General features: G+C 39.4%; 1 protein-coding gene across 3 annotated transcripts in view; it reads left to right on the top strand.

Annotated features, from left to right (window-relative positions):
* Positions 1-17,911, top strand: part of mmp17a (matrix metallopeptidase 17a) — a 265,578-nt gene that overhangs the window by 229,046 nt on the left and 18,621 nt on the right. For all 3 annotated transcript variants that reach the window (XM_057818400.1, XM_057818399.1, XM_057818401.1), the window contains 3 exons: positions 724-900; positions 10,560-10,662; positions 17,427-17,509. In XM_057818400.1, coding sequence (XP_057674383.1) covers positions 724-900; positions 10,560-10,662; positions 17,427-17,509 — 363 coding nt within the window. The remainder of the gene's footprint in view (positions 1-723; positions 901-10,559; positions 10,663-17,426; positions 17,510-17,911) is intronic.

Raw genomic sequence — 17,911 nt, 5'->3', positions numbered from 1 at the left:
TCGCTGATATCGATGTTTGAATCATTGTTTGACGGACTTTGTAGGCCGGCCGTATGGAGCGCTACCATCGCTGTTCTCGGTGTGACATATCACTTCCGGGTTCGTCCCCTTTCAGGCTCGAACTTCAGAAACGCGATTAATTTTGTCAAATATACAACATATGAATTATTTTTTTCATGCTTTAATTGTTGGACAATGTTTAATTACTTTAATTGTGACCCTATTTGGCATTTTATGAAATTAATTCACATTTGGTCTTTAAAACAATGTCTTAATTTAAAAAGTAGCTGAAACAACATTTGGTAATGGCTTTTGATAATCACATATTTAGTAGTTATATATATTTAGTTTCCGAGGTATTTCTGCTTTACTTTCGCATTTCTGCTCACGACTTCCGTTTTACACTTTCTCTAACCAAAACAACAGTGGAGCTGGAGTGGCGTTAGACATCAAAATCCCCCCCCCAAAAAACAATTTGGAAGTGCCGCATTCATCTGCCATCATCATGGCAGGGGAGGACAACATGAAGAAATGGCTACTGAATATTATTATGAATGGCAGTAAGCATTTTGAATTGGGATTAGGATTTATTTTCTCGTCAATTTTTGTTCGAACTCTAAATTGGCTAAATTTAAGTGGTACTGCACACAAACATTTAATGATTGTTACTGCATTTTGTGTGAATACTGTTCATTACTGTCTCTTTGCCCGTGTCTTTTACAGACTCTCACGGAATGGACCTGTTTGCAGTCGCTGTCCACGAGTTCGGCCACGCCATCGGCCTGGTCCACACATCTGCCATGGAGTCGATCATGAGGCCGTACTATCAGGGCCCTGTCGGAGATCCTCTCAAGTACGACTTACCCTATGAAGACAAGGTTCGCGTCTGGCAGCTCTATGGTATGACTTTCTGTGAAAAAGACTGAGCTAAATTGTGAAAATCTGTTGTTTTTTAAAACATGGTTGCAGTTAATTGGGAGTCTTTTGAGCATTTGACCTTATCACACTATTTGTTGACAGAGGCAGCATGCCGGGGACAGATAATGGTAATAGAGTTGAGAATTAAATGCAATGTGAGGAGTGTGGTTTAGTGAGGGAGGACAATGGCACGAAGTGAATTTTATATCCAGCTCACTTTACGCTGTAACATGAGAGAACAAATCAATTAGTTTTCCACTTAATAGGCTTTTTATTCTTAGAATGATCTCTTGTTGTCTTGTCTTTACACTGTTTTAATGACATGCAAAAGTTTGGGCGTACCCAGAGTACGTAAGGTTTTGCATGCCAACGTATATTTGATTGGAAAATCAATGTAAACATACTGTGGCAAGAAAAAGTCACTGCATATGACACTATATATTGTATTTAAAGGCTGGATTCTAGATATTATATATATATATATATATATATATATATATATATATGTATACAGTGTATATATAATATTAGGGGTGTAATCAGGGGTGAAAGTGGTTAGAATTTCTTGCCGGAACTCCCCGATGTGAAGGTCGCCATGGAGCCAGAAATTTTATTTATTTATTGATTTTGGGGGGTGTCAAAAAAACTACTGAAATGCAAAGATAACTCTTTTTGGTCAGTTATTTCTATAACATCAACAAAAACTGATTTTCATTCAAAATTGTATTTTTTCAATGGTTTGCAAAATAAAAGTTAACAAAAACAGCTCCACCCTCCATCTCCTAATCTTTATTTTCCCTCATTTCCTCACATACTAAATGCCAAATCTCAATTTTAACTACTTAAGAACATGGGATGTATATTAAAAATTGAAGTTAATATAAACATTTACTATCACTTATTTTTTATATATATAATAAAAATATAAGTAACATACATTCAGAAAAATAAGTACAAATGACTTATATTATGGAATATATTTTGAAGATCGCGCAAACATTGACTTTTTTAAATTAAAAGGTAATGAATAAGTAGCCTAACATAAATGAACAAATATAAGTCCAAAGTGCACATTGACAGCTAAGATGTTCTGAAGCTCCCCATCAGAGCAAATAAAATTAAATATGATAAATAAGCCACCTTAACTCTTTCCTTGCTCTTAAAGTTTTGATCCATTTTCTGTTGCATTGCCTTTTTTTTTTCTTTTTTTTTTTTTTTTTTTTTTTTCTTTTTTTGCTGTTTCAGAAAACATGCACATTTGAACCAATCAGCGCTAACTATCTCTGGTGATCACATGTCAGTATGTCAGCCAAATGAACGGATAAATGAGTCCAAGTGTTTTGCTGCGTGCATTCGCACATTAACGTGACTCGTCATCGTCAAACTCAGATAACTACAGCAGCTGAGGAAACCTCCGTGCCGTCCGTGGAATAAAATAAATAATAAATATCGGTGGAAACGGATTACGCTACACAAGCAATTTATTATGTTTGTTGTTAACACTTGTGTATGTAAATCTGATTGTTGTAGATTGTTTTCTTCTTGGAGATGAAATATCTGTGTAGCTGTGTAGCTGTGTCTGTGTTTTTTTTTTTTTTTACATAGCGTTTTGACAGTTGCCGTCATATTTTTGGAATCAAAGCACCGCATACCGGAACAACGTTCTGGCCCTGAATCTTATACCGGAACTGCATTCTGGCCCTGATTCTTATACGGGAACTGCGTTCCAGCGCTAAATCTTATACCGGAACTGCGTTCCTGACCGTTCCCGCCCACTTTCACCCCTGGGTGTAATGGTACACAAAAATCTCGATTCGGTACGTACCTCGGTTTTGAGCATTAGCCTATACAAAGCTAGAATTCTGCTCAAAAAGTAGCGGGTATTTAAAGATAATCCAATAATTGGCCTTTCAGACCCCGCGTATTGGTCAGCTTTCTTTCTGAAAGAAAGAAGAAAAAAGTCCTGTGCTAAAGAGAAAAGCAATCCCAATGACAAAGATTTTAACATGTATTTTACAAATGAAATGCCTCAATGAATCTTTTTTTTTCTTATGAATGGTTTTCAAAAGCTTTTTTGGTGGATTTTCTCAAGTTAAAGCGCCACACAGAAATTAATTAATTTAATTGTGTAAGCAGGATCTGTGTATTATTCGTATTATTTAATTACAGGTGTTTTTGCTCATTTCAATTTATTTTATTTAAATGGGCTATTATTTATTTTATTATGTGTTCATATTTTACAATGTGATGTAGTATTCATTTATATTGTATATTTTATGTTGTATAACATTAGTTCCTTTGTGAATATTAGTTCCTACTTGTTTTGTTGTGGTAGCAGGGTTTTGTATTGAACACGGGGCCGTGTTGGTTATTATTATAGCAGAGAAGACAGCAGTAAATCAACAAAGACAAGTCAACTGTGCCCCGATCTACCACTCAAGAGATCTAATGGACTCACAAAGTGGGTTACGATTGCATATTAGTTTGAAAATCGACCGGATCCACCGTATTTTTACACGAGTGACTTCCGGTCTGCCCGATCCTAGTTACCGGTAGTAGTATTGACACAGGAGGGTCTCGTCTCGCGTCAAATAATAAACTCTGCCGTCGTGTTGAGCCGCTTCTGGGACGCGTCTAACACGCGGCCGCACTGCGACTGGTGTGCATTGGCTGATTGACTTTAACGCCCGCGTTTCACTGCGTTCTCGCGGCGGCCATGTTGTCGCGCCGTTGACGTTTCTGAGTTATAGACCCTACCCACGTGACGTCACAACTCCGCTCTCCTGAATGGTACCGCCCAATTGTCCGTCAAAACATAGTGTTAACCTGTTACGGCTACGTACATTCCTCCTATTTACGGCGTGTTTTTCTGCTCCTTAGCATTAATAATCAAAATGGTGAAGGCGTGTGTGGCTGTTGGTTGCACTAACAGAGAAGATGGAAGGAGAGACTTGAAGTTTTACCGTATTCCGAGGGATCCAAAGAGGAGAGCGAAATGGACGGCTGCAATTCGACGTGAAAACTGGGCACCAAAAAATCACCACAGACTATGTAGTAGTCATTTTATATCCGGTAAGATGCATTTAAGATATACTTAGAGGGTTTTGGGCTGACAAATAACCACAATTAAGATCATTGCTAGGCTAATCGCCGACAACATACACGTATGTATGTAGTGAGAGTGCTATCGCTAAACCATATAAACATTAAAAGCCTTAACTCCATTGACAAACGACATGATATACATTAGACTTGACAGTGGATGTTAGCAATAACAAAAGATTTTGAATTGAAAATTTCGTAACTCACCTTTCCAAGCACAAGATAGATTCCTGCCGAATTTTTGTGGACGAGGACCTGTTTCACCCAACCAGCAACAAAGTATTTATAAGCCTCCAAGCTCTTGAAGTTTTTCAAATTTTCGTGAGAATAGGCTGATTTTGTGTGGACAAGATAATTGTAAATATCAGCGTAGCAGATGTCAGGCAGACAGGGCGAAGACAGTGGGTCGAAAAACATCGATTTGGGCATCAAATATGGATCTGGCGACTGTATAGAACGAAGCTTTTCCACATAACACCTTTTATGCAACACATCCAGTGAGTTTACGGCATCAGAAAGCACCGGGTCTTCCATGAAATGCATTTTAAATTCCTCGATCAATTGAAACCAATGCTAATACAGAGACAAAATGACGGACAAGTGGGCGGAACCATACAGCGAGCACGTGGTTTTGTGACGTCGGTGGGTAGGGTCTATACTGTCCCTATACTGTTGGTCCTCATTATAGTAGAGAAGACGGAGTAAATATAATCTACACAAAGAAACTGTAACCCGATTGACTCACAGCCTCGAAAAGTAAGGGTTACATTTAGCGCTGTCAAACGATTAAAATTTTTAATCGAGTTAATTACAGCTTAAAAATTAATTAATCGTAATTAATCGCAATTAATCGCAATTCAAACCATCTATAAAATATGCCATATTTTTCTGTAAATTATATATATATATATTCTGTAAAATTGTTGGAATGGAAAGGTAAGACACAAGATGGATATATACATTCAACATACGGTACATAAGGACTGTAGTGGGCATTTCACTCTACTGTCATTTAAATCTGTCTATGCTGTCCTCACTCCGAAGCGTCTACTTTTTCCAAAGCTAGACAGCTAGTGAACGACGCCTTAATAATCAGACTTCTTCCTTTTTCATCTGATTTATTAATAAAATGGCCTCAAACCACTGTCCTCTTTAGACCGTAGTGAAACTACAAAAAAAAGTACACAAGCATTGCATTAGCAACAACGTTAGCTTAGCACGCTATACAGGTTCACTAAACATAAACAAAAAGTGTCTCATACAAAAAATGTAACATTTCGCTTCCTAACATAATATGTACATTCTTTACAACAACCATACTTAGGGACAAATCTTGTCCAAGGATCATATGAGCACAACATTACAACGTAGGCGTCAGCCCGAGACGTCGTGCAGCCATATTGAACTGGCAAGAAAGCAATAAACCATGTCGCAAAGCGACCACAAGAGTTCGCTGTTAGACAGCAATAAAAACCTTGCTGTAAAACTTACCAAAAGGCAGAATACTGTCTGAGCGGGACATGTGCGTTAATTGCATCAAATATTTTAACGTGATTAATTAAAAAAATTAATTACCGCGCGTTAACGCGATAATTTTGACAGCCCTAGTTACATTACATCAGAAACTCGTTCGGTACGCCTCCGTTCCGAACCGAGCACCACGTACCGAAACGGTTCAATACAAACACATGTACCGTTACACCCTTAATATATATGGCGGAAACACTGACAAGACTGAAAAAGCAGTTTCTGCTCTTGCACCCCTCTTTAAAATAAACTGCTGTATTTTAAGTCAAAAGAACTGTTGTGTTTGATAGAACAATATGTCTATATGCTTCCATAGCAGATTCATGGCGCAATAAGCCTCCGAACTATTTTTAATTTGTCCGTTTGACCCTGGAAACCCCCATTTACAGACGTCGCGCAACCGCTTTTGTTTCCATAAAAAGAAGGTAAGTAATCATATTCATTATTCGAAATGTCTGTCATTTTTAGCTTAGAATCATTAGTTGAAGTCTAATATTTAGTTAAAAACAAAAAACAATTTTTTTTATTATACACTCGCATATTTTAAACTTTAAACAACTTACGTCACAATGAAAAAATCGGCGTCTGTTAAAAAGTCACAGATATCTACTTCATAACGCTTAATTGTATTTTTTTCGTTACTGTCGCATTTTCCCCAATATTTTAGATGATAAATAATCGATCCAAACAAAGAAACATTGAAAAAAAAAGTTTAAAAGGGTAAATATATGAAAATGAAAATCTCGACTCCTTGATGTCTGCGATTTTTGCATCGCGACGGTTGTTATATTACCATGTTTCACGCATAAAATCCCCCTAAAAAGCCAGCTGTGGCCATTCACAGCTGTGTCTTAACGCTCAGTGATACATGCTACATGGAGCTTTTGGATCGAAAAGAGTTAAGTACGTGATAATATCTCGTTAAAATCATCTTTAATTATGCTCTCGCGTGCTCTCACCTACAGTTAGGGTTGCTGTTTAATTTTTTTTTTTTTTTTAAATGCCCTCCTGTTCGAAATTTTTCTTCCCCCAGAAGATTGAGATTTTAAGTTTTCCAATGATGTACACAAGAGCTGAAACGAATACTCGAGCAACTCGAGTAACTCAAGTTTAGAAACTGATCCGAGTAATTATATTCACCTCGAGGAATTGTTTAATTTTGCTAGCTCTAAGCATCACGTTTTGCCCGGACTACTTTTAATGCGGGACAACGCGCTGACATCACGTGCGTAGAGAAAGAAGCAATAAAAAAAATACCTTACTGCAGCCGACAGCCGTTACAAACTGCGACGACGTTGCTAAAAACTACGCCCGCATGTTGCTACGTGGTAGCAGGTTTGCCTGGTATACCAGACTCACTGCTGTTCCAGCAATTGAGTCTGGCGACCGTCCGGCGGATCAAATTCAGAGGGCGGAGCAAGCCACAGCAAACAGACAGCGGAGTGGACCAATCACCGACGGGCAGACACGGCGTTGTTAAAGCGACAAGTAATTAGCGTGGGCAGAGAATGGAGAAGTTTATTCAACATGGCTAGCGCGAGCCATGTTGACTGTTGTCAATGACTTGTTTCGATGTGTTTTTGGTAATTTAAATTTGTTTTACCGCAGTTTGGAACAAATTCTCGGCTCTCCCGTTCGCCATCTGTGTTGTTGTAGACACGACTTTCGGCGCGCAAGAGTGACGTTACTCGTTAAGAACACGTCACGCAAATAAACGAATCTGATTGGACGATTGATTTTGTACCTTGCTCGAGAGGTCGTTAATGGGCTGGGTCCCAGACTATTTCTCACAGTGTTTGAAAAATATAGGGAGAATAGTCAGGGCCAGCCCAGGCCATTTGGGGGCCCTAAGCAAAATAATGCCAAGGGGCCCATATTTTTGGCCCTCCATTTCGTCACAGTGTACTGTGAAACCCATACATGCAATCCAACCGATTCGTCCATATTTTGTATATTAATCAGATTTTGTTGCACAGCATACTTCAAACTTCTCACCCCAAATGATTGTCAGTACTTACAGTAGATGGCACCAAGCCTTTTTCTAAAAGAGGAAAAGAAAGAAGTTAAGGGAGAAGTTTTATTTTTTTTAAGCTTGTAACCAAGTATCAAAACTCACAAAAGTCAAACAAAGCAAACTGTAGCAAACAAAATAGAATATAAATTAAACAATTTCACGGTCTCGCAATGTACTGTACAGTCACAACCAGTACAATAGTACACAAATAAAGTCATTGATTGACTGAAAATGGTTCAATATTAGATGAAATATCTTGTTTTCTCATCTATATTTGTAATTGCTCATTACCTAAAAAATAAAATAAAATTAAAAAAGTTTTATCCGATTACTCGATTAATCGATAGAATTTTCAGTCGATTACTCGATTACTAAAATATTCGATAGCTGCAGCCCTAATGTACACACATGCATATACGACAATTTTGAAATTTGGCCAAATTGGGGGTCTCAGAGCAGAACTTCAAGTCACCTGAGTGTTTTCCGCCATATATAAAACATGGATGACTGGACTCAGACCCCTTCCAAGTTTGGATAAAACCTTGTACGTAATGGATATCTGCCATTAAGAGAGCAGCAAAACTCAAATCAGATACACCGCATCAAATCATGCAACGCAACTGGATTTGAAACACCTGATGAATATCTAAACTACAATAAAGGCAGAGACAATTAACTCAGGTGGTCTAAATACATCAATCATTCAAAACAATGAAAACAAAATACCTTGAATGACGATTTGGGATGAGATAATTAAGCGTTTGTTATTTTTCCATTATTAACACAATGGGAGAATCTTTTCGAATGCTCTAAAGAAAAATCATACCTGCTCGTCTGACTTTGTTTTATATCATATACATTTTTTAGTTTTTCCAGTATCATTGCCATTTTGTGAAAGTTAAATATAAGGTATGAAAGTTGGTATTAGACTGATTGAATTCAACTTTGACACCCAATGTCAATCTATTGATTAATAGTTAAATTATAGCACAACCTCTATTCCAACTAGAAAAAGCAATTTATGGAGAAGTCGCGATGGTAGCTTTGCTTTAACAGGTAAGTCCTTTAGGGGTCAAGTCCTGCTGATTTCAGGTCACTTCCTGTTGATTTGGGGCTATTATATGGTCACTTTGTGTTGATATCAGGTCATTTCCTGTTGATATTTTGACGTCCATGGCCGTCAATGGCATCGATTTACATAAGCGTCAATGGAATCGAAGTATCTTGGCATCAATAGAATCAACATACATTGGTACCTCTACATACGAAGTTAAATCGTTCCAGGACCTTGTTTGTAAGTCGAAATGGTCGCATGTCGAGCAGGATTTTCCCATAAGAATACATTATAATTCAATTAATTCATTCCACAGCCCGAAAACTTACACTAAATCCTTCATAAATTCTACTGGTACATTTGCAAATAACAATTACACATTGCAAAACAAATAAATTATGAAAACAAATTTTAATAATAATATAATAAAAGTAGTAATAATACCTATAACAATGTAACGAATTGGTTTCTAATGTGGCAGATGTGTTTTGCTTGGTGTACCTGACGTATCAGGGAGTGAGGGAGGACTTTTTACTTTCACTTTGTTCAGCTGCAGCAGACATCTGGCCTGTTGTGTTGCACAAGTTCTGAAATAAATGATTAAAAACCTGACGAAGCTGGCGATTTTTTTGGCGATGTTATAATAATAATTGTTACCCGCCCCCGGATTAAGTGGTAGATGATGGATGGATATATGGACCTTAATTTATAAAGAGTGTCGAATGAGGATCGTCGAGGTTGTAGACATTCTACGAACCTTGTTGTCAAGCCAGATCACGGATGCGCACACCATGCTCATATATTTCAGTGGTAAGCCTCACCCTAACCTTTTTTTCACCACCTGAACTAACATTCTTGGACCCCATGTTAATTTCGTTCACAAGAACATCGGCTGTGCGTCCGTCTTGCGGTAAAACAAACTGCGGTGCTGTCATAAATCGTGTTTCGAGTATGTCGTCGAATGTAAAAACGAATGGCGAGTCAAATTTTACGTCGGATGCGAAAAGATCGTGTGTTGAAGCGATCATATGTCGAGGTACCACTGTACATGGCTGTCAATAGAATCCAGGTACATTAGCATCAATAGAATCGAGATACATGGCTGTCAATGGCATCGGCATGCATGGCCATCATTGGCAAGGACATGCATGGCTGTCATCGACTTACTTGGCCGCCTGTTGAATGTCAATGGGCTGTAATGGTAAGTTTTTGGTAAAAAATCGCAGCCACGCATGTTTTTCTGCCATTGAAAATGAAAGAGAAATTTTGGCCATTAGAAATGAATGGAAAGGCTTACATGGCAGTGGCATCCCATTCGGAACAAATAGGAAGGTTTTGGGCGAATTTTGGGGGACCTTAGGTTTTTGACATTCTGTATAGAACTTTTATGCCCATACCTTCCTGAAATTTTTGATGTATGGTTTATGTGAATCAGATAAAAATTATATTACTACATACATTTTTGAAAAAATATTTTATTGAAAAAGCCCATGTTTTGGCACGAACGTTAATTTTGGGGGGTCCATTCGAAAGGAAAAAAAAAAAAAACGAATAATATAGATGGTTGCTTTTGCATTACATGCAAAGCTGCCATCGATTAGGGATGCAGTTAGAGGCTCTCAAATCTTATCCTTCATGCCACAATTTTGGACAATTATCAGCTTCCAACATTGTTGTAACAGTTTGGGGAAAGCCCTTTTCTGTTACTGGTGTTTAAAGTCAAGCTTGGTTGAGTTTGTTGTGCAATAACATCTGAGCACAGACCTCAAGCTTATAAAGCGTGAGCATCAGTCATAAATGAACAAATTCCCCACAACCATCAAACGTTGTAGAGCATCCATGTGGAAACTCAGAGCTGCAAAGGTTGAAGCAACTCAGTATTTGTCTGTAGAACACGTTGCCCAATTAACAGACTACAATAAATAATTCAATTTCTTTTCTCAGGTGTCAGAGATTCTGTGTCCCACACCACCCAACCAGGCAACTCTGCCCAGACAGCAGAACCACCGGTCCTGCTAGACCTCCCGGAAAACAGATCGTCTGTCTTGTAAGTAGATGATTTGCATTTAATGCAAGACCGACAATTTACATTCTCATGGATGTCAAACACATGAAGTGCCGCTCTCGACCTTTTCATCATTAATCCTCCTTTCCCTTTTCTGACGCTCTGAATACACACACGTACTCACACGCTGCTGATCTAGTTTCTTTCAAGCACCTTTAGACAACGCTTTGTGCCAACAGCCTTTGTTCAGAAAATTGGAGCTATGGCCAGTGGGGCATGCCAAGCTGTGTCAAAGTATAATGTCGTTTAAAATTTTTTTTTTTTTTTTTTTTTTTTTTTTTTCTTCATGGTTTACGTCTTGAGAATTGAATGTGACAGTTTGCTTAATTGTCGTTCAGACAGTGTGGGTCAGGTCCCAACTGGAATCAGTATCTGTGAGCAAACACAAATGTTATGTGTGGTGTCACCCAGGGGTCAGTATAAGGCCCCAAATTCTTTCTTTTGTATATAAATGATATGTGCAAGGTCTCCAAACTACTGCAGTTTGCATTATTTGCTGATGACGCGAATATTTTTCACTCAGGGAATAAAATATTACAATTGCAGGGGGAAATAATAACAGAAATGAACTAATTAAAAATATGGTTCAGTAATAAGAAATTATCATTAAATTTAGAGAAGACAAAAATAATATTACTGTATTGGCCCGGATTTAAGACGGCCCTGATTACAAGACGACCCCCTCTTTTTCAAGACTCAAGTTTGATAAAAGACTTTTTGCACACCAAATCAATTTTTATACAGAAAATAATTACAGTACATCCGAAACAAATGATTATAACAATATATTTGAGAGAAAAAGCATGTTATTTTGCCTTTTCAAATCTTAATATCTGGCTTCTGGTTTTTGGGATGTAAATAAACTAATCTGTTGTGATAAAACAAAAAAATTGCAATAACTGCATTAACCATCAAAGTGAAGTCTAACTGTAACTGTAGTCTTGGAACAAATCTGAATAAGGAAAAACATTGCAATAAAATAATGCAAACTGGTTAAGCTTGAGAGCAGCTGAGATCTGTCATGACAGAACATCGCTTCAATGATATCTGGCGCCATCTAGCGTCGTGAATGGGTACAATGTCTAGACCGGGAATGTAAGATGACCCCCTCTTTTTTTAGTCGCATTTCAATGCAAAAAAACACAGTCTTATATTCGGGCCAATACGGTATTTGGGAACTGTAAAAACGATGCTCAGTTGAAAATAAAAGTAGATGAGATAGAATTTGAGAGAGCACATGAAATCAGGTTTTTGGGGGTAATTATTGATGAAAATTTTAACTGGAAACAACATATCAAATATATACAGGGCAAAATTTCACGGAACATTGCAATAATAAATAAAGTAAAATGGGTATTGGATTCCAAATCACTCCACACTTTATATGGTTCACTCGTCTCTCCTTACTTGCAATACAGTGCCGAGGTATGAGGCAATAATGACAAAACTTCGCTATATTCAGTAAATGTACTTCAGAAAAGGGCGTTACGGATCATACACAAAGCTGGTTAACAGGATCATACAAACACACTATTTCTTAAGTCAAAATTAGCAGAGGACCACAGATCTGGAATGAACTGGACGAAACACTTAAAATGTCACACTCCATCTCTATTTTCAAGGAAAAACTGAAAACTCATCTCCTTGCTATGTATGCTTAATATGCTGTCTTTGAATAACATTCCTAAGGTATCACATGTCAAATCCGATGTAATCAGAATTTTGAAATTTCCCATAGTTAATTGTATGTATGTGTATGGATGTGTGTATGTGTGTGTTGTTTGACTGGGCCCCTACTAAAAGCTTTAAATAGCCTATTCGGAGTGTCCCTTTCATGCATCTTGTCAGATGAACTGCTTGTATATATGACCATGTTCTTGTGTGTACCATGATACAATGTGTGAATAAACTAAACTAAACTAAATTGCTCAAATTTTCTAATATCGTACAATACAAACAGCACAAATAATATTCAAAGCTATAAGAAATTTATCACCCCAGAATATTCAGCAGTTGTTTACAAACTATGAAAAAAGTTACAATTTACGGGGTTATTCGGACTTCAAAGAGCCCAGATTTCAGACGACAAGGAAAAGTTTTTGCGTTTTAGTATTTAGGATGAGACTATTGAAGAAATTTCGTGTGGATATAAAAGAATGTATAAATATAGGACAATTTAAGAAACTCTATAAAGATTTGATTTTCAAAAAATATAAGGATATGGGAGATATGGATAACAACTAGGGTGTTGTGGTTATTGTGATATGGAACATTGCGGTTATTTATTCATTTATGTTTTCTGGGCTGATTAATAGACTGGGCTTTTGCAACATTTGTGTATAGGTAATATGCAGGGTTACATGGTGAGATTGTATATGTGTTAAACAAGAATGTATATATTTAAATGTAAGGAATGGAACTAATATGTCAGGACTTAAGGACAAAGGGGGGGGGGTAAATAAGTTTTACTTCTTCTCACTCCTTTTCGAATAGTCATATTTTGTTTTTTTCTTTTCATTATTGTCACCGATTATTGGTACCTATGTATTAAGTATTCGAAATAAACATGTTCAAACAAACCGCTTAAAGGAAATTCAATTTTCATAGAAAAGTCTAACTAAAGCCAATCATGGACTGGGAATGACTGGATGAAAGTGATATTTTGTTATTACTGACTAATCTACATTGGGCAAGATGATGATGATGGTGCACCTCCGTCCCCTTCGCCTGTCCCCGGCTTCGTCCGCCTTTCCTTGCCTGCTGCGGCTGCTGCTGCTGCTACGCTTCTGTCGCCCGGGTCATCAGGGTGCCTCCTGGGGCCTGTGTTGTCCCCTGCCGGTGGGGATGGTGGGAATCCCCTGGTCCGGCACTCATTGTGGCACCTGTCTGGGGGTGCGTGGTGGGTGCCCGGGCGGAAGCAGGGTGGGGGGTTAGTCTGGGTCGGGAGTTTGTCGGGGCCCTGGTGCTTTTCTCGCCCTGCGGCCGGTGGTTCAGGCGAACAGGGTACCGCCTGCGGAAGCCTGCCTTTTACCTCACACACTTTTCACTTTGCATTGTATATATCTTTCACCTTGGCGCCTACACACCCATTCATGCCTTCGGGGAGAGTCGAAATGGGGCCATACAGTCCCGGGCTGGCTCCCCCTAGATTTTATTGCATCATACACGCTTGCTCCGGGTGGGGATCCTGTGCTGCCCCAGGCTTGATGGGCCCGTGGTGTGCCGTGTCGGTTGGGGGGCTGCGGCGGTGGCTCTTGGGCCAGGTGGGTGAGCAGTGGTAGGGATGGGCGTGGGGGGGGGGGGGGGGTCCCCTCATATCCCCTCATATCCCCTCCCTGAAGGCTGGTTGATGGGAGCACGGATGGCACGGGGGACCGCCCTGGATCCCGAGCGGATGACAGCGGCCTCCTTGCTGGAGCTGCGGGAGAAGGGATGGGCTGCGCTAGCTCGCCCCACTTGATTGGCTGGGGAAGGGCCATGGCCCTGGGGCGGCTCCCGAGAGGCATTTTCCACTTGTCTGCAGGACTATCACACGCATGAGTAGGTGCAATTAGACACACTTAAGTAAATAAACTATCGGTACCAGGATTAGCGATCAAGCAGCATAGAATAGGATGTCAACATATCCACTCTCACAATTGATTCATGTTATATTGGGTTCTACACCTCTCATGGTTGATGGTACACTTCACCCCCCATCCCAATCACATATCTTTCTGACCCCCCCCCCCCCCCCCCCCCCCCCCCCGTTTTGCCTTTGTCTCCTCGGACATCAGGTCCCCCACATGGTGTAAACCGGAAATACACCTAGCTAACGATAGCACCAACATATTCATAGTTAGTGTAGGCGTTCAATGTATTTCTTGTTATTTGTTCTCCTATTCTGTCTTTCTCTCCTTCTTTTTTTCTGTTTCCCCATAACCCCTTCCTGTTCGGTGCTTTCTCCTTATAAACAAAACACGTTGAATAATCACAATGGGAGTATTTCCTACTCCCATGTGATACATTAAAACTGTTCAGACCAATAGGACACTCAGATTCCCATTCTCCATGTAAAGCAGCTGAACAGGACAGGTTTAAACAAATAATTAATAAAAATAATTGATTGATTTAAATTGACTGAAAGATTGATTTCCTGACTTTTCTATCAATAATTGTTGTATTGCCATATTATGAGATAATCGTTATCGTGAGATATTGTATCACATACCATATCATCTCAGGAGTTTCCCACCCCTATTTTTGACCATACAATAAATATTACGACTGTGTCATTGATGTTAATCTCGATAGTTAACAAAGTTCATAGTTTGAGCTTTAATTATGTGAATTATACAGTGGGGCAAAAAATTATTTAGTCAACCAATAATTGTGTTCTCCCACTTTAAAATATTAGAGAGGCCTGATATCCTCAACATGGGTAAACCTCAACCATGAGAGACAGAATATGGGAAAAAAAGAAAAAAAATCACATTGTTTGATTTTTAAAGAATTTATTTGCAAATCATGGTGGACAATAAGTATTTGGTCAATACCAAAAGTTCATCTCAATACTTTATGTACCCTTTGTTGGCAATAACGGAGGCCAAATCAAAAAACTTTTCACACACTGTTGCTGGTATTTTGGCCCATTCCTCTTTGCAGATCTCCTCTAGAGCAGTGATGTTTTGGGGCTGTCGTTGGGCAACACGGACTTTCAACTCCCTCCACAGATTTTCTATGGGGTTGAGATCTGGAGACTGGCTAGGCCACTCCAGGACCTTGAAATGCTTCTTATGAAGCCACTCCTTTGTTGCCCAGGCAGTGTGTTTGGGATCATTGTCATGCTGAAAGACCCAGCCACGTCTCATCTTCAATGCCCTTGCTGATGGAAGATTTTCACTCAAACTCTCTCGATACAGGGCCCCATTCATTCTTTCCTTTACACAGATCAGTCGTCCTAGTCCCTTTGCAGATAAACAAAAACAGCCCCAAAGCATGATGTTTCCACCCCCATGCTTCACAGTGGGTTCTTCGGATGCAATTCAGTATTCTTTCTCCTCCAAACACGAGAACCTGTGTTTCTACCAAAAAGTTCTATTTTGGTTTCATCTGACCATAACACATTCTCCCAGTCCTCTTCTGGATCATCCAAATGCTCTCTAGCGAACCGCAGACGGGCCTGGACGTGTACTTTTCTTTCATTTGAGTCCCTGGCGGCGCATTGTGTTACTGATAGTAGCCTTTGTCAGTGTGGTCCCTGCTCTCTGTAGGTCATTCACTAGGTCCCCCCCGTGTCGTTCTGGGATTTTTGCTCACCGTTCTTGTTATCATTTTGACGCCATGGGGTGAGATCTTGCATGGAGCCCCAGATCGAGGGAGATTATCAGTGGTCTTGTATGTCTTCCGTTTTTTAATAATTGCTCCCACAGTTGATTTCTTTACACCAAGCGTTTTACCTATTGCAGATTCTTTCTTCCCAGCCAGGTGCAGGTCTACAATTTTGTCTCTGGTGTCCTTCGACAGCTCTTTGGTCTTGGCCATAGTGGAGTTTGGAGTGTGACTGACTGACTGACATTGTGGACAGGTGTCTTTTATACCGATAATGAGTTAAAACAGGTGCCATTGATACAGGTAACGAGTGGAGCCTCGTTAGACCACGTTAGACCTCGTTAGTAGAAGTTAGACCTCTTTGACAGCCAGAAATCTTGCTTGTTTGTAGGTGACCAAATACTTATTTTCCACTCTAATTTGGAAATAAATTCTTTAAAAATCAAACAATGTGATTTTTTTTTTCCACATTCTGTCTCTCATGGTTGAGGTTTACCCATGTTGACAATTACAGGCCTCTCTAATCTTTTCAAGTAGGAGAACTTGCACAATTGGTGGTTGACTAAATACTTATTTGCCCCACTGTATATCCATTATATTCCATTTTAAGATGAACGAACGGGAACAAGATCAACAAATGTTGTTGTGCAAGGCAAAAAAAACAAAACAAAAAAACACTAAATAAGAATTAAATTAAAAATACAAAGCTGGCTGAACTTGAAGTTTCAAGCCAATTTCAAGCAAGGCAAAATAAATAGCACTCAATTCAGCTCCCTAACCATAATGAGTTGGGTTTCTGTCAATGCATACCCTTGCCGTTTGAATGTGTTAATTATCAGCCAAAGCAGCCTGAATCCCGTTCAAGTTATTAGACACAACTGGACCGAAGAATGTGTACTCCTAATAAGTCTGACAAAGTACAAACATGCAACTCTTTTTTAATTAACATAAATAATGTGTAGCCCCAAGGAACGATTCACACAAGAAAATCTTGTTTCCTCTCTTCCGTTAGCTTTTCCACAGGTTGCCTGGGGTAGGAAAAGCTGCCGTTTCTTGACCAAGGTCTCAATATTTGACCGCTAGGCAGCAGTGTTGTGTCAACAGAGCAATGAGAGGGCATGTTTGTTTATAATAGGGTAGTTGACTGCCTTCCACTCACAGTGGCACCCCTGTGGGACTAATGGCTTCATCATTGGCAGGCCAACCACGCCATGACTTGAAATCACTTATTATCCCAGTGGAAATGCGCTGGTTGGCGGATAAGGGCTCGTCAGCATGTGATCATTTCGTCCACTATTTAGCCATTTTAATTGAAGCAAATACATCCCCTCTAATGCATGCCTTTCTTCTACGTGATTGTAATGATTTTACTTGGTATCATATAAAATCCTTGCTTTTATTAATCTTGTGCACTCTCCATTGTTTATTTCACACAGGCTGGTGCGAGATTCGCCAGACAGATGCACCGGTCACTTTGATGCCGTTGCCCAAATACGAGGGGAGGCCTTCTTTTTCAAAGGTACTTAAACCTCAAAGGAGCATGTGTACAAGACAAGCAGACCGATGAGCCCCAAGGATCGCAGATGATTGTGTGAAAGAGACAAAAGCGATGAAAGGAGATGAAATGAAAGGAAGTAAAAGAGATGCGGGCACAGAGTGGGCGATCCAGCGATCAATAGAAAGCCAAGTGATGTGTTGCTCCCAGCGTGCTCCTCACATACCATCACCGAATTTTACGCTCTAAACAAAATGGTCCAACGGGCCCAAGGCTGCTTCAGACGTATTAGCTTTTTAATGAGGAATGTATCTTTTCTTGCTCATTAGCTCGTGCGACTAAGCTATTTGCAGAACAGTGTGTTTAATAAGGTCATACCGCATTTATTAACTGAAGTTTAGCTGATGTTAATATGCAAAATTACTT

This window comes from Corythoichthys intestinalis, chromosome 17 (assembly GCF_030265065.1).
Source record: "Corythoichthys intestinalis isolate RoL2023-P3 chromosome 17, ASM3026506v1, whole genome shotgun sequence".
In the NCBI taxonomy this organism is placed as follows: Eukaryota; Metazoa; Chordata; class Actinopteri; order Syngnathiformes; family Syngnathidae; genus Corythoichthys; species Corythoichthys intestinalis.
The sequence above is the reverse complement of the archived record's forward strand: the minus strand, read 5'-3'. Positions and strand labels throughout refer to the sequence as shown.